Source organism: Aedes aegypti, chromosome 3 (genome assembly GCF_002204515.2).
Source record: "Aedes aegypti strain LVP_AGWG chromosome 3, AaegL5.0 Primary Assembly, whole genome shotgun sequence".
Taxonomy (NCBI): domain Eukaryota; kingdom Metazoa; phylum Arthropoda; class Insecta; order Diptera; family Culicidae; genus Aedes; species Aedes aegypti.
Genome location: NC_035109.1, coordinates 290307865 through 290326055, shown reverse-complemented (window position 1 = coordinate 290326055; position 18191 = coordinate 290307865). Strand labels below are relative to the sequence as shown.

At 38.2% G+C, this 18191-nt stretch overlaps 1 protein-coding gene and 2 long non-coding RNA genes across 21 annotated transcripts in view; 2 read left to right on the top strand and 1 right to left on the bottom strand.

Annotated features, from left to right (window-relative positions):
* The window catches only part of LOC5566763 (protein argonaute-2), a 178714-nt gene that overhangs the window by 140545 nt on the left and 19978 nt on the right, over positions 1–18191 (top strand). For 8 of the 19 annotated variants that reach the window (XM_021849128.1, XM_021849129.1, XM_021849134.1 and 5 more), the window contains 6 exons: positions 12739–12768; positions 13272–13890; positions 13952–14046; positions 14115–14337; positions 14406–14651; positions 14715–14880. In XM_021849128.1, coding sequence (XP_021704820.1) covers positions 12739–12768; positions 13272–13890; positions 13952–14046; positions 14115–14337; positions 14406–14651; positions 14715–14880 — 1379 coding nt within the window. The remainder of the gene's footprint in view (positions 1–12738; positions 12769–13271; positions 13891–13951; positions 14047–14114; positions 14338–14405; positions 14652–14714; positions 14881–18191) is intronic. The other 11 variants (XM_021849138.1, XM_021849133.1, XM_021849144.1 and 8 more) reach the window with 3 other exon arrangements.
* LOC110677766 lies at positions 358–980 on the top strand. The gene is made up of 2 exons (XR_002501178.1): positions 358–610; positions 677–980. It is a non-coding gene; the product is annotated as an uncharacterized LOC110677766 (long non-coding RNA).
* Positions 9841–11472, bottom strand: LOC110677767. The gene is made up of 2 exons (XR_002501179.1): positions 10276–11472; positions 9841–10214 (listed from the first exon to the last, which is right to left on the bottom strand). It is a non-coding gene; the product is annotated as an uncharacterized LOC110677767 (long non-coding RNA).

Sequence of the window (18191 nt, the reverse complement as noted above, 5' to 3'; positions counted from 1 at the left end):
AACTTGCAGCTCTCTAGTTCAAAGGGTTACATGCTTGGCTTGATTCGCTACTCACCGCACAGTAACGCACATGCGCTAGTGTCTAACGCAAATAATATTTGCATGGCGAAATGCATCTAACGAATTATTTCTCAAAATTGGGAACTATTTTCGAAAAAAAAAAAAAAAAAATTGGTACCGGTTATGGTCATTCAAGACATTACGGAGATAATCACCCTTAGGTGTCGGCCAGGGTAGACGCGTCACGCGACGCGACGCGAAAATCCTTTGGAGTTTGACATTTCATTATTAATAATTGTTATTCTTTCCCAGGCAATTTTCGCGTCGCTTCGCGTGACGCGTCTACCCTGGCCGACACCTTATTCTTGTTTACGTACGAATTGGATTCGTTCGAATGTATCGCTGATTCGCATTCTCGTTTTCGTTCGAAGCAAATTCGAACCATTCGATCTTTCGAACATCAATCATTCGAAGGTTTAGTCTATTCTCGTTTTCGTTCGAACGCGTATTTTTGTTTACTTTCAATCCGCCACTCGGAACTTGCGGATCGGAACGTATCGCGATTTTTTTTCTTCTCCAAAGTTGGTCTTTTCATCACGAAACTTAAAATGTAAGTTATTTATGACAATTTTTCTTTGATAGCTTTAATAGTTAATTTATTCCTTAATTATTTTAGGTTCAAATGCAACAACAAAGACCAATTTTTTTTACTGGTCGGAAACTTGGAGCAACAACCCAACATCGCTAAGTGTTTCGCTAAATTTACTACGGGTCCATCCGGAGCATTTCCTGAAGAAAATTACTTAAGTAATCCACGGACTGATGCAAAACGAACTTATTGTAAAATTTTCGGAGGTGACATTCCGAAAATCCCTGGAAGCCCAAAATAATTTCCTGAAGTATTGGACTGTGATGTAACTAAAATTCGTGATATTTTATGTGATGTTTATTAAACTTGGAGAAAATAATCGTGAAACGAAGGAACTTTTTTTTTTCTTGCAGAAATAGGGTGTCTACTACCTGAAAAAAAAAATAGAAATCTCAGGGAATTCGATAACAATCAGGGAAATTTCTTTGAGGCAGTACTTGAAATCTTTAAAAAAAATCGGCCGCTCCGCTATCAAAACGCTTCTTGGGCTGTTCAGTGAAGATCTTTTCGGGTATGTAATTTTATCGATTTCTCGAGACATATTTGAATTTTATGAATAACGTTGGATCGGTAATGGATTCAAATATCTTCATGGACGATTTTTAAAATCATTCAAAATTTGAAAAACAGGAAAACTGATTTTGGGAAAGTAATCTGGAATTCAAACAACTATCAGTTTAAATTGTCGAAACAATCAATTTACCGTTTTTAGGGCTGGTAGCAGGTCACTTTTCATAGACTTGGTCTCTATTTAAATGCATGTCTTAAAAGTATCTATTTTTGTTGAACGGTCTCAAAAGTCTTTATTTTCTGTTAATTAAAGGGTCTCGTAGTTCTCTTTTTTTCCTTATCTTGCTTGCAGGGCATTCTAATGCAAAATTATACAGGCTCCAATATTTTACGAGAATTTTCAACTAATTCTTCAAAAATTTCATCTCATATTTCTTGAGGAAAAGCTTCAGGAATTATCATAGTCGTTTCTCCAGAAGTTTCATCTGAAATACTTTCAGGGACTCCTACAGGAATCTCATCAGAAATTCTTTAAGAGATTCCTACACCAATCCTCCCAGATATTCTCCCATCAACTTTTACAAGAATATCTTCAGAAATTTTTCCTGAATTTGCTCCTGGGATTACTTTGATTTTTTTTACAAACGTTATCTTAAGACTTCCTGCAGATATTTTTCCACTAATCCTCCAATCGAATTTTCCAATTGTTACACTAGGAGATCTTCCAAAGATTTTTACAGTTTTTGTTTTTTTCAATTAAATCCGTAAGATTAGAGGCTTGAATGTCAATTGTCGTAAAGTCTTAACATAATTAGGCTGTTTAGTAGTAGTTCTAGTTAATTTCATTTTTTATTGTTAAAAGTATTTATTAGTCATTACGTTCATATATCCTTAACCTTCGGGCTGTCGCGCTGTTGTACTTTGAACAACAGTTGTGATTTATATGCTATGATTTTGTAACAAGGATATCTATCGACACCAAACCAAAATGTATTCCTCAAGAATCTTCTTCAGAACAATACTCAACAGTTTTTGTTTACAGTCAGTGCCGTAGCGTGCGGTTGGCCAGGTTGGCACCCGCCAAGGGCGCCAGGCTTAAGGGGGCGCCAAAATGTATGATGCATCTTATTTTTTTGAAATACATATTAATAAGGCGTTATCTAAGAAAACAATCATAGACATAAACGAAGAGTGATAGAGGGCTAATGTTGCGTCACACACTAAATTCGACCATTCCTCTTATATAAGTTATTAGCTCTTTTCATAAACATGGTAGATTTAAACAATTTCTGGAACGATTTTAACAAGATATCTTGGAAGCATCTCAGACGGTGTTGAATGATTCAATAATTTAGTTTATGCACGGTTCCTTCTTTAAAAATACATCCACATCCACAAAACGAACATGTGGATTCTACCAATTTTTAGATTCTACTAAGTAACTGGTAGTTAAATGGTAAGTTTCCACCGAATAGCTGGAAGGATTTTCACACAACTCGGCACATAATTTTCACAAGAAATAAATCATAAATAACTCTTTAATAATAAATATTATAAAATAATGCTAAGCGAAATTAACGTAGAATCCCGAGAAGGATTATCAGATAGGGGTAGTCGGGGCGGTTTGGCAAATAGGGCGGAATGAGCACCCCTTGAAAACTGCATAAATTCTTGAAATTTCATCTGAAATAACATGCAATCCCAAAGCTGATGAGGAAAGCAATAGGCATGTTAAAAGTCAGTGTTCAAAACTCAAAGGAAAATAAATAAATGATGTTCGAAAAAACTGCCCATATTTCCCCGAACGGCTCTTTTAAATTTCATCATTTCAGAATGGTAATGTTTGACTGTTAGAATGTTCTTTAAAAATTATATCTTCTTGTACGAAGTGTTTATAAATACTAATAACTTTAAACTGTAGCAACAACATAATTGAATTTTTGATTATATGAGATTATTTTACAATCAAAAATGGGGTGCTCATATCACCCCATCAGTAAAAAATCGACTCGAAAAATAACAAATTTTGAAAAATCAATCATTCATCCGTGAATTTTGTAAGACAAAGGAAATCATGCGGATCTAGTGTATTCATCTAAAAATTGTTGGAAATCATGCAAAAATTTATAATATTTTCAGCACTTTTATCGACTTTTCCTTAAGGTGGCCAAACTGCCCCACTTTCCCCTAATTATATAACATTGAAATACGAACATAAGTGAAACACGGGAGCGGGCCAATTTGTATGAAAGACAGTTATGCCAAATGACCTTACGAAAAGACTTTATGCCAAATTACCCAGACCCGTAAAAACAATGGAATAGGGTACCGTGCACCCCCGCTAATTTGATCGGTACTTCATGCAAACCATCGGGGTTCATTTTTAATTTGAACATCTAGCAACCCTAGAATCGTGTTTCTGGTTACCCCTATCACTGTTTTGTTTTGATTCTGCGTTCCGTTCCACAACGTCTCATTTCAATTTACTCCGTTCCATGAGCTAAATGACGTTTGAACCATTTATAATCTGAACGGCGTGCAAATTAGCGGGGTACAAATTAAAAAGTGTTCTGATTAAAGCCTGATTCGCTGCTGACAAGTAATTTCTTGGCCTATCTTGATGCATTGAAAATTCCTGTAAGGAATCGATCAAGAAAGCACTTTTTTCTGATCGCAGTACGCAGTTGAAAAGAGATGTCAGTTCAAACGGGAGTCGCAGTAGAAAATTTCTGCAAGGAATCGGTGAGAAATTTCTTTAGCGATTCCTGTTCAGCAGCAAATCAGGCTTAAATGTGGTCAAACCAACGGGAGTACCCGGTATTCTTGTCTCACCAGATCTTTTTGTTTCTCCTAGAGACTTCTCCGAACTAACTGATAAATGTTTGAATTTGTGCAAAACTTTGTGTACCATAAATTTTATTGAAAACCACGTGACGCCAAGTTTTGGGCAGTGAATCCAGTAGTTTCTTTCGTCTCTGGCCGTGCATAAAAAAGTTTTCAGTTCAAAATTCCAAAAACCGTGTAAAAAAAAGAAACACCATTTTTCGACGTTTCATGCAAATATAAGGTTTTGGCGGAAAAAAGTGTATGGAAAAAGAATCGGGTGTAAACATTAATTGTTTTTACAATCCTTCAGAAATCTTCAAGAACCTCTGGTTATTCAGACAATTTACCTTTAAAAGAGATTTGAAAAATTTTCTATGACTTCTTGCACAAGCCTTACCAAAGTAAGCTAATGTTTAAGTATTACTTGAGCTTTATAGTAAAGGGCGCTCAAATCACGGTTCGCCAAGGGCGCCATGGGGTCACGCTACGGCTCTGTTTACAGTATGGCTCTTTATAATGCGGTAAAATCAACAAATGTACATAGAAGTCGCATAATAATAAGTAGATAAGGGACGGACCTGGTGTAGTGGTTAGAACACACGCCTCTCACGCCGAGGACCTGGGATCGAATCCCATCCCCGAGATAGTCACTTAAAATTACAGTGACGACTTCCTTCGGAAGGGAAGTAAAGCCGTTGGTCCCGAGATAAACTAGCCCAGGGCTAAAAATCTCATTAATAAAGATAGAAAAAAAAATAAGTAGATCGCAATTTTAAATCGGTATATCTCAAAATCCAGATAATTTCGAACCATGGGATCTTCAGTAAAGTTGTTCTGGAGGTGGTGCGCTATCTGATGGTACCTCATTTATTTCGGAATTTGACCGCTAGGTGGCACTAGTGGGCATGGAACTTATACTTTTGTTCTGCAGATATTTCAGGATCCTGACCATTTAGAAAGATGGCATCTTCGGCAAAGTTGTTCAGTAAGCTAAGGACTATCATTGTTCGAGCTAGTTCATCCAAAATTTTGCTACCAGGTGGCGCTAGTGAGCATGAACTTTTTGTTTTGCGGATACTTCAGGATCCTGACCTTTTAGAAAGATGGCATCTTCGACAAAGTTGATGTATAGCTCAAAGATCGTCATTATTTTAGCTAATCTAGAACTTCAAGGATTAAACAATCGAAATCATTTGAGCTACTGAACAACTTTGCTGGAGATGCCATCTTGCTAAGTGATATAGATCCTGTCACCTGTTGGCAAAATTAAAAATCAACTAACTCTATCAATGATAGCCCTTGAGCCACTGAACAACTTTGCCGAAGACGCCATCTTTCTAAGTAGTCAGGCTCCTGAGAAATTCGCAAAACCAAGCGTGTTGTACAAAGTACAACGCGCGACTACTCGCGTTACAAAAAATCGCGCCACAACCGAAAGGTTAAAGAAAAAAGTTACTTTCCTTGTCTGTTCAAAAATTTCTCGAACCTAGCAAGTTAACCCTAATGATCGATCTCAGCGTCTTACTTTCCATAGTCATTTTTTTAGTGAATATTTAAGAGTAAAGTTACCTTAGGCTTCTATAACAGTCTCCTACAAGATTCACTTTTCGGTGGCAAATGCAATGCTCCACAACGCCTACTTTCTACTTATAATTTGCGAAAATGAAGCTGGAATTAGATTATTTATACCGTTGTTACAAAAGAGGTACTTCTTTTTATAGCAATGTAAAAACCATATTGAATTAAGATTGTCGCCATTTATTTGTACTCAGTGAATCTACTAGTCATTTTCCTCAGAGTAATATTCCCTACGTCGTACATGATAACGATGTGTCTAGCTAGCTAATAGTAAGAGTGGCTACGGATCATTCAGGTTAGCAAAAGGCAAACTGATCGTCACCAATAGTATTAATGTCCACTTAGAATAGATTATTTTTTTGAAATGGGCATCAATTCTATCAATGACGCAGAATGTCCGTTGGATCACATCCGAGATATTCTTGCGTCTATGCCATATAAATTTGGACGCGGCTTGAAGCAAAAAATGCCAATATGTGATACCATAAAAATTTTTTTTATAAATTTATAAAATTTTTATAAAACAGCGACGTAAATTTTATTGTAAAATATTGTCACAAACATAAGTCATTTTTTTTCTATTTCGCAATCAATAAACTTTAAGATGATTATCAAACCGATTGTTCAAGAGCAATAGTCTAGAGAACCAAACATGCAACCAATCGATGAAATTTTTAACTCGAATGGTTATCAGGTTCTCCAGATCTGTGCACTTGAAAATTCGAAATTTGGCTTCGTTTTATAAGGATGAAGCACACCGATGTACTTGAAAGTTCCGTTCACAATGATGACCAGAGCCCTTATAAACGATATAAAAATGATAAGAACTCCTTATCAAACACAATTCAGTTAAACAAAACTTGTTCCACCTTGGAATAGCTTCAACATGCATTTGAAAAAAATCTGAAAGCTTGAAACACTATTGAATCAAAATTAATTGTCAATTTTTTTTATCTATTTGAAGTTAGACTATTTCTTAAACCTGGAAATATTTCGTGAAACCTGGAAATATCAGGGAATTTTAATTTCTGTAAACGACTAGACACCCTGAATGATACGAGGTAATTTTAGAAGAAATCAATTGAGAAGTTTCTTGAAGAACACTGCGAAAAACGCTTAAAGAAACGTTTCAAGTAATTTCTGAAAACATTGCCGAAGCACTAGATAAATACCAAAATAATTCCCTCCCTGTGAAATTGATTCCTTAGAAGAAATTTACTGGAGACAACTACAACAACAACTACAGTCTACTCTCCTTTACTCGATATTTCGATATTAAAAGATAGTTTTTAAAGACGATGATCCCTTGAACTGCAGTTGCACAGATGAGTTCAATTTGATTTCTTAATTATTTGCTGGTAAAACACCCATTTCAATTAGTATTCTGTAATTTGGTCATGATTTTTATCAAGATTTCTTTAGAAATCGTTTTATGACCCCCATCTAAATACCCTCATGGTTTTCATGAAAGTTTGAATATTCAACACTTTTGTGTGTAGAAATTTGAATGTGAATGAAATCATAGCACATTTAAAAGTTCAGAGAAATTGAAACTGCTTCTAAACTTTCTCGAAGATTTTGCTAGAATTTGTTGGAACTTTTGTCGGTAATTTCTGACAGGTATTTCTTTTTGATTTATGAATTTTTGTTGAGTGGTTTTTACAGAAACTGGTTCACTAGGCTGACCAGAAAGTAATGGGTTAAAATAGGGACAAAAAAAGTACTTAAACAGTACATTTTTAAAATTTACATGTTTTTTTTTAGTTTTAATTTTAATTTAGGAAGAGCATGAGAATTGTCCTACAAACTTTACTATTACTTATTTATTTTTTTAGTTATGTGAATCATTCTTCTGAAACTTTTCTTGCAAAAATATGTAGAAATTTGAAAATTTACCTGAAACAACATTTTTTTTTAGGAAAACTTGACAATATTGTTGCATTTTGAAAAACTTCAAAAATAGAGTGAAGTATAATTTGTTTCTGAAAAGCGGACTTTGGAAATTCAAAATTTGTTAAATAATGTGATTTATATTTGATAAACCGTTCCGGTGACCTCTCCTGATGAGTGTTGAACTAGCTGTAAGTTAAAAAACACTAAAATAGAGAAAAAAAATGATAAAATTTAATTTTTTTGGGAATATTTCAAAGTTGATCGAGACATTTGAGGGACAGACTTTTTCGTGTTCGTTATCTAAATTGAGAGATTTAGAAATAATTTCGGGCATTTAGAATAGATGCATTCAGCAACATTCAAGAATCAAAATCTACTCTGATCACTCCTTGAGAAAGCTGGCGAGTTGGAAAAGATCATTTTCGGCTACCCCGTTGCTTTGACCGCTTTTAATCTAAACACTTTTGAATTTCACCCCCTCTAATTTGTCTATCGTTCAAATTTAAAATGGTTCGTGGAACGGAGTACAGCGAAATGAAACACAGAATCAAAACAAAACATCCAAAGAGGTAACCAGATACAACTTTTTCAATTGTTTGTAGGATGACTAGAAGTTCACATTAAAGCTGGTTTGAATGAGGTATTGTTCAAATTAGCGGGGTTGCACTCTAGTAGGATTATTTTAAGAGAGCGGCAAATACCTCTAAGAACTCTAAAAGGTATCACCCGAGATATTTTTTTTCAACTAATCGCTTTCATTCTAGATATTTTTTATTAATTCACCCAGACTATCAGTCAAGTAGATGGTAGAAAGCCTTCTCTTAAAATGTTATTTCACTACAGTATGGCCCATAAAAAAAGCGAAAATTGTTTGATCGTGGATATAACATCCACAAGCGTTATTTTCATGGTTTCTGCTAGTGAATGTAATTTATGATTATTGTAGTATATTCTAACATAACTTCGCTATCCAGGACAATTTATGTCATATTTTTCTCGCTGTCCTAAATAATGTAATAAAGCAAAGAAGTTCAAAGGTTTTGTTTGTCCAAAGCTAGAAACAGCATCTGTTTGTCGTACACTCTGATGATTAACTTTCCACCTTCAAAAATCACACTTTATTGTTGAAAATTTTAGTTTGTTTGGTATCAGAGAATGGAGGAGTTCTTAGAGAACGTGTTTTTCATGATCACAATATTTTGCCAGGGTCATAGTTTTGAGGGCATTTGCGTCTTATAGGTTTGATATGCCTTTATTTTTTGTTAAAATTGAATAAGAAATAAGTACGGAGGCCTATAACAGATTTTTGAAGATGAAATTTGTTCCTTCGGTAAGAGACAACTTATATCAATACTAGCTCATAGGTTTTGAGCAAAACGAAACAATTCGAAAATATGTTTAAGTCTCCAATGACCCAGGTATGAATCAATTCTATCATTTGATATGGGCGAATGCTGGAGACAAGGCCTGTGAAGAACCTCACGCCATCGTTGGTGTTTTAGAAGCTTTCATCACACAGATATTGAACTCGACGTCCGCATGATAAAATTTGAAGGTATGCTTCCAATTCCTCTCTGGTAAGGTGAAAGTAACAGATAAAAATTATGTCCATAGCGAAAAACTGAGTCTAAATAGATTAAACAATACATGTAATGAATAATATTTATGTTTTATTCACATTTTCTATGTAAAAACTACCATAAAACATGATATGATGATTTTCGCATTTTTTTATGGGCCATACTGTAGTTATCCTACTCGCAGAATAAGCCCAACAAAGTTGTAGGAACCCTGCTAATTCTTGAAAATACTTCAGTTTATCATGGGTTTAACGAATTGCTTCATAAATTTATCAAGGAATACTGGCACCGCTTTACTACTTATTTTGCCAAACATTCCGTCATTGATTTCCTCATCATTTTGCAAAAATCTAGAACAAAAAAAATCTTGGCATTTTTTATACAAGTTTTGCTTTTCTGACGAATTTTATCGACAATTTTCTGTCGCAGTTCGGTAAATATTGATTATCGAGTTAATTGTACCAATTCGATATAACGAACGCTAGTTCGTCGAAAATCAAAGGATCACCTGTGGTTCCATTGGAAAGAGAGGGTTAAGGTGAAGATGCATCGAAGGTAAACTGCGAATTTTTAAGAGCAAAAATCTAGAGAACCTGACGACCGTTCGCGCTGAAAATTTGATCGATTGGTCACTGCAATAGAGTGACAAGTAGTTAAAATTTCAGCACAAACGGCTTTCTAGTTCTCTGATTTGTGCTCTTCGAGGTTTTGGTTCGGTGCATCTTCACCTTAATTCCAACTAGAAATATGTATTTTTTAACCCCAACTGAAAGGCTGTCTTTAGTGTCGTGCATTAGACTCTACTTCATATTTGGTAATTATTTATTTCAATAATTTCACATGGAAACAAAATTAAGGGGACCTACCATCTTCTCCTCTACCAGAGGGTACTTTTAGGTACTTTTTTTCTAGGTGAGTTCAAACGAAGATTCCTGGATAAGGTCCCGTGAATTACTTCTTCTGGCATCTAGAGCGTTATCCACCGTTGAACATTTTTGTCTAGGACATCATCCATTTCAGAAAGGATCGTTGGAAAAGTCGGATGAGCTACGGCTACGAAGTTCGTTCCGCGCCATGTTGATAACTACTTTCAGCGTTGAGAAGCAGCAGGATTGCGTTCAACTGAATTCATCTTCAAGGAAGCGATATTTCAGTTTTTTTACTCAAAACTGATGAACCTGAAAAGATTTTACGGGTTCGGCATTAGAATCAGAACAATCGTTATTCTACTGAACTTACGTTTAATCAGGCATCTCTAAAATATCCAACCGTTTACGGAGACAGGATCGCTGCCGTCTCATATGTTCCCTCACATCCTCGTCTGCTACAATGTCCAGTATCAATGTGCCCATTCCTCATGGGGAATTTCTTCAAGGTCAAAATACCACCGACTGGATCCCCGCGGGATGATTTGGAAGGACTTTTGTCACTGACCGTTTCGTCTCCTTACCCTACTACCAGATACGATTGAAAACGACACTTTTACCACTCAAATAACGAAAAGCGGGAAAATCCGGATTTCCAATAAACAAATCAGGAACCACTCGCGAGAAGGACCGTAAGCGGTCCTAGCCGTCCAAGTTACACCACAAATAAAACCAACTCAGGAATCACAAACGATGAATCCGTGGTTGCTGATAAATAAAAATTAGGATTTTCCCTGTTTTGTTTTCGTTTTTCACCTTTTTGACAGCTTAGAATTGTTTCGAAAGAAGGTGCTCGTGCGGCAATACTTTTTCGCATACGAATCGTATTCGATACGCATACGAACGAAAACAAGAATACAGTTTTCGAACACATTCGAATAGATACATTCGTTCGAAAGGCAGATACGGTCGTAAACAAGAATAAGGGTGAATGATGGTTTAACCACGTGGACATCACTACAAGCTGTTTAAAAATCCTCGATCGAACCAGTTCCTCAAATTTAACTCAGTTCGTTAAGCAGCAATATGAATTAGCAAATCAAATCTAATGAATTCGGATGCGTAATGCCTGACGGCGTTGCTAAAGCCTACTCAAAACCAATAAATAACATTTTTTCCGGATTTTTCGAAGGACCACAAAACGACAGCGACGACATTGATACGATTCTGAAACCACGCATGCAAATTGTTAGAAAGGAATCGCAGCTCTGTTAGTCAATTGTTGGTATTTCATTTTTACGGATGTCCAGATTTTCCGGAGGACCAGGAAATGCCCATTCGATATCATGCCGAGGCAATGATGGTATACTGTTTTAAAGCTCATAAATACATTTCGTTTGAATCGTTTGGCCAATTTTCAAGATATGTCTACTTTTATGGTTGTTCCGGATCTTCCAGAAAACCAAGAAATGGCCATATGAGATCATACAGCTGTTTGTTCGGGCGGCAGACTCAAGATTTCTTTTGAAGTGTGAGTAAAGGTGAGCATCGCAACAAGAGAGAGAGAGAGATAGAGTACCTGAAAAAATCCTCGCATTTTTTTGCACTCACTCAAATTGCTTGAGGATCTGTGTTGAAAATGTTGAGTTCAGTTTTTTCTGCTCAGAAAAACGGCAAAATCGCCTTATCTTTGCCTCGCAGAGCCAAGTTTTAGGATATGTCCTCTTTTACGGTTGTTCCGGATCTTCCGGAGGACCTAGAAATGATCATTCGAGATAATACCATGGCAATGATGGGAATCGTTAAGCTCATGAATGCAAGTCGTTAAAAAAAAACAGCTCTCCAGCTTAATTTTCAAGAAAGTTAAGTCCACTTTTACGGATGTTCCGCATCTTTGCAATAATACCGTGGCAACGGTAATATACTGATATAAATCTCATCATTGCAAACCGTTTGAAAAAAATCTCAGCTCTTTGCAGACCAATTTTCAAGAAATGTCCACTTTTACGTATGTTCCGTATCTTCTGGAGGACCATAAAGTGACCTTGACCGCAATCGGTTGCCCCACGATGTCACAAGCTGATGAGGATACATAATTTCCGTTGTCTGTTAAATTAGAGGGGTTTAAACACCATTTACTATGGTTAATCTGTTCAGAAAAGGAAGTTGATCGATTTTTTACCCGACCTGACCCAGGAGGACACCGGAATAGCTCCGGCCATATGAAATAAATTGGTCCACTTGTGCCAGCATATGAAACTAGAAGCCTTTGGATTGTATTTGTATTGAAAACTGCATCTAAATCAGTTGAATTAAACGTTCACAATAACAATTTGGGAAAAAAAATGTAACGCGGTCGGATACGGATTAGCAACTACGATGGAAAGAAGATCCTCCTCTATCTCCCAGTGGTGATAGTTTTTATCTTTGTCCATTTATTTGCTTAAAAAACAATGAGTTGATTGCCAATAATTTTTAGGGCAAGATCATAAATTATGCGAGAAATGAAACGATGTGTCAAGACAAGACCCCACTGTAATGTCAAGCTAATAATGATAAGAATGATAAGTTTCTGATGGAATATCAGTGTTCATGCCGGTATCTTAGACGTTTTTTTTTTTGTAACTAACGATCGAAATTCGATTAAATCAATTTTATTTTCAGTTCTCTGAGCTTATGTCGAAATTCTGCTTTCAGGACACAAAACAGAAAGAACCATTTTCACAACAAAACCTTCGTCGAACGTTATGCTGCAATCATGTACTTTACTCTTTTTTTCTGTTCAAATACATATATGTTTATCGTTTTATTATTCTTATTTATCATTTTTCATTAGTTTCTACCGAACAGATAGGATCAATAACAGGTAATTAAACTTTAACTGACAACAATTCCGAGATAGGCCAATTAGGAAACGTTAATCCCATCAGTTTAAGAGCGATCATGTAAATAGCTTTTTGGCAGGAGAACCTAATGAATAGCTAACTCAGTACTTAATATAATCATTAAACGCATCATTATTAAGATCTTCACCCCAGTTATTGAAGTTTAAAGCAGGACTTGCCATCTGCTCACAATTTTTCATGCAAAGAATATATTTTAATCTCATATCGTTTTCTCTTTTGTTTTACTTTTCTTTTTCCACACCCATTCTCACACATATTCGGTTCGATGAATTTGTTCCCGTTTCGGTACACACTATTCGATCGATCGAAATTGAAATCCTTAAAATTGATGGTTTCGTTTTGTTATTTTGCTACCATAAAAATAACAAATTAACAAACCCCTCCCCCGATTGGCTCTGGTCCAAATTGATCCCCGAAAACAATCGGAACGAATCCCCCCAAAAATCAAAAACCGTTCAAATAGCAGCTCCTCCAGCTGGTGCCACAGTAAACCCAACGCCGGTGTCGACCACTGCCGGAGCGCAGAATGTGGCCAGCAGTGCCCTCGGGGTGGTCCCGGCAACGCCACCGGCTCCTCCAGATCTGCCCGTGTTCACCTGTCCCCGCCGGCCGAATCTTGGACGCGAGGGACGACCGATCGTGCTGCGTGCCAATCACTTCCAGATTACGATGCCCCGGGGCTTCGTGCATCACTACGACATCAACATCCAGCCGGACAAATGCCCCCGGAAGGTCAACCGGGAGATCATCGAGACGATGGTGCACGCGTACAGTAAAATGTTCGGTGCGCTGAAGCCGGTATTCGATGGGCGTAACAATCTGTACACAAGGGATCCTCTACCGATTGGAAACGATCGTGTGGAGCTGGAGGTTACGCTGCCGGGCGAGGGAAAGGATCGCGTGTTCCGCGTCACCATCAAATGGGTGGCACAGGTTTCACTGTTCAACCTGGAGGAAGCCCTCGAGGGACGCACACGACAGATCCCATACGATGCCATACTGGCGCTGGATGTGGTAATGAGACATCTGCCCAGTATGACGTACACCCCGGTTGGCAGAAGTTTCTTCAGTTCGCCCGATGGGTAAGTTATTCGATCTTTGCAATTGAAGGCCTTGAGGCTAAAGATTTACGATTCCTTACAGTTATTACCATCCCCTGGGCGGAGGTCGTGAAGTGTGGTTTGGTTTCCATCAAAGCGTCCGTCCATCACAGTGGAAGATGATGTTGAATATTGACGGTAAGTTGAGTTGACCTCACCACTTTGAACCTTGAACTACTTGAACCTCCCCTCTTCCCACACCATAGTTTCTGCCACGGCTTTCTACAAAGCACAACCGGTCATCGAGTTCATGTGCGAGGTACTGGACATTAGGGATATCAACGAGCAACGCAAACCTCTCACCGATTCTCAACGTGTCAAATTCACCAAGGAAATCAAGGGTCTCAAGATCGAAATTACCCACTGCGGTACGATGCGTCGTAAGTACCGCGTCTGCAACGTCACCCGTCGACCAGCGCAAATGCAATCGTAAGTCCTCTGTTCGCCGAACTAAATGATCACGATTAATAACTCCCCTTCTTGATTCTATTTCCTAGCTTCCCTCTGCAGTTAGAAAACGGTCAAACCGTGGAGTGCACCGTGGCCAAATACTTCCTCGACAAGTACAAGATGAAGCTTCGCTATCCTCATCTGCCGTGCCTGCAGGTCGGTCAAGAGCACAAGCACACCTATCTCCCATTGGAGGTGTGCAACATTGTAGCCGGCCAGCGGTGCATCAAGAAGCTCACCGATATGCAGACATCAACCATGATCAAAGCCACGGCCAGATCGGCTCCCGATCGGTAAGTTCTCTCACCGTTTCGAAACAGTGAATGAGACGACTAACACCTCTCTACTATTTCCAGTGAACGCGAAATCAACAGCCTGGTGCGTCGTGCCGATTTCAACAACGACGCCTACGTGCAGGAATTCGGCCTGGCCATCTCGAACAGCATGATGGAAGTGCGCGGCCGGGTGTTGCCACCGCCGAAGTTACAGTACGGAGGACGCGTTTCCAGCATGAGCGGACAAGTAAGTCTTTTTAAGAGCCTCTTCTCACCGCGGATGTGCGACGTTTACCGAATGGAGGCCCTTTCCCGTACGAAGGGTGCTTTTTTGTTCTGTTGCACATTTTCCGTTTCCGAACTCTGGGGATATCGATGCGTATCCAGCTAATTATGCTCAAGAATTGATTATCTATTATTTAGATTTAGTATGAGCCAAAAGGTCCATTTTCCTTTGTCCTCTAGATCTTACTCTTGCTGACACCTCGCCAATGATCCAATTATGACCATCTATGGCACGATTCTGATGTCTCTTCGCTGGTATCACTTGATATCCTCATTACCATACTGACCTTCCACAGCATAAAATCTCTATCCAGAAAATTAATTCAATCAGCAGTCCTGAGTGTTTCAAAATGGGCTGACGAACACGGTTTCACAATATCCCCTGGAAAATCCCAGCTTCTACACATCAGTCGCAATAGAGAAAAGATGTCAAAACTTCCCGACATCGCTTTGAATAGTAATACAATTATAAAATCCCAAATATCCGTCAAAATCTTTGGTATTCATCTCGACCGAACCTTCAGCTTAGGCATCACCTAAATAGCGTCCGCAAATCCATCTTGCTACCAGTCCCACCTTATCCATTATGGCCGAATGCGCTCAACCCCCATTTGATTACTCCTTAACATTTAACGTTGTGTCTGGCTATCAAATGGCTGAATCTTGGGGATCGAAATGATGTCCCCCTGGTCATACGAGCCTCTGACTTATTCCAATCCCTCACAAACCAAGTGCTTCCAGAAATAGCCGTATTACCTAGATCCAAAACCAGATCATGGAATCAACCCTCCCCCAAAATAGATCTCTCCCTTCTAGATCAAGTTAAAGCTGGTGAACCACCATCCTTAATTCAAACACACTTCAACAAAATCCGCACTGAAAAATACCCAAACCACCAAAAAATATATACAGATGGCTTTGTCTATAACGATTATGTCGGTTATGGTATTGCTAGCTTCTCTACACTTCCAAACATCAGTTCTTGTTCCATATTTAGGCTGATACAAATATTAAATTTCTTTTATGACCGAGACCACGTGGAAGGTACGAGGGGGGATAAAAATAAATAAGGAACAAAAAAAATAAAAATGAAAAAAAAACTTAATTTTTCGAATTTTTATTTTTAACGATAATTGTTAAACTTTTTTCAAACGTCATCTGGATCATTATTTTACTTGTTTTTTACTTTAAAAATTGAAAAAAAACTAACTGATGTCAAAAAATGATGAATCTTTTTTTTCTCCCTTTCAAAATTTTCGGATTTTTGAAGGGGGGGGGGGGCTGACATAAAAGAAAATTAATATTTGTATCAGCCTTAGTGCCGAAGCACAGTGCTGGGAATGGTAATAGTAGGCTTGAATTTCGCGACAATCACGTGGCTCTCTCACTACGGGTCTACCCCGTTTGGCATAATGCCATTTGGCATAATGCCGTTTGGCATACAGTCGTTTGGCATAATAGTCGTTTGGCATAATGGTCGTTTGGCATAATTTGAAAAAGGAAGATACTGCAAGTGGTACAGTAATATACCGTACCATAAGATGCGTCATAAAATTCCATGTTCCTTTTTTTTCAAATGACATGGAATATTACTTTTTCCGTTGTGACCGCAATGAGCTTACTAGTGAATTCCTACGAGGTGGAGGAGTTCTTGTTGCTTTAAAAACTAATCTGTGTTGCTCATCTGTATTGCTGTCTGACTTCAATCAACTGGAGCAAGTTGCTCTGTTCGAGTCAAGCTTCCAAATCGCTCGGTGTACATTAGCTGCATATACATACGGCCAAACTCAAGCCCCGATCTGTACTGGTCTCATTGTAACGCAGTTCTTTCCATCTTTGATCAGCTTGATGACTCTGATTTTTTGGTTGTGCTAGGGGACTATAACCTTCCGCATCTCCGGTGGCGGTTTGATGAAGACCTCGCTGCATATCTACCTGTTAATGCTTCGTCTGAGCAAGAGTTAGCACTTCTAGAGTCACTCCCGGCGCATGGTTTGTTACAGGTTAACCGACTCACAAACATTAATGAACGGTTACTTGACTTGGCGTTTGTTAACTCATCAGACGTAGTGGAGTTAGTTGATCCACCACAGTCGCTACTACCAGTGCACATTGGACCGAATCGACAATTTAGCCGGAAAAAAGTGTTATCTCTGTTCTCGTCGAATTTAGACGTCCAATGTCTTCAGAGAAGTTATTCGTAATTGAGTTTTGCATCTTTCAAGGAAAAAGTGAAATAGGGTGGCCCATATTTAAGCTAAAATTTTGACTCAAACTTTTTTGTTTGATGAAATTTGTGGCTGCGCTCTTCTGCAAACTTTTAGAAAATATTATTTTGAACAACTTTGTCGAAGACACTTTTGATCAAAATCTTCATTTGAGCTAAGTAAATTGATTTTGAAAGTATTAACTTAGGGTGAACCCAAAAAAAATCAGTTATTTTGATCTAACTTTTTTGTTTTCAGTTTTACGTATATGTGGTCTTCAGAAGAGTTGTAGAAGAAGTAAAGATACATGTTTGTCTTTGAAAGCAAATCCTAAAATTCCAACAAATATCGTGTTTGGCGGAGTGATTGCGAATTCGGATGCTGAAGCAGCAGGACTTTTCGCCAAGTTCTTTCAGAGTGTCTACAGCGCAGATGCGCCTACAGCCCACGCGGGATGCTTCGAAAAAGTACCAACGTACGATATCAACATTCCTGAACTATGTTTTTCAGTAGAGAATGTGCGGAAAGCTCTGGAAGATGTCGATGAATCAAAGGGTGCTGGTGTGGATGGTTTGCCTCCTTTGTTTCTGAAGAAATGTGCCTCCTCTTTGGCTTTGCCTATCGCTAGTCTCTTTAACCAGTCGCTCAGAGATAGGACTTTTCCAAAAGCCTGGAAAGCAGCTCGAATAGTACCTATACATAAATCGGGCAGCTCAAATCACGTCGAAAACTATCGAGGAATTTCTATTCTTTGCTCTCTCGGAAAAGTTTTTGAATCAATGGTTCGAGATGCACTGTATAGAACAGTCCACTCGGTGATTTCTGAACACCAACATGGTTTCGTAGAGCATAGATCAACGACGACGAACCTTATGTGCTATTCCAGTGTGCTTTTCAAAGAGATTGAGCAGAGAAAGCAGGTTGATTCAATTTATGTTGACTTCTCTAAGGCTTTTGATGTTGTTCCACACGTGTACGCCGCCGAAAAGCTGAAGCACATGGGATTTCCTGAACACATCACTGGGTGGCTTCTCTCATACCAGACGCATAGAACAGCAGCAGTGTT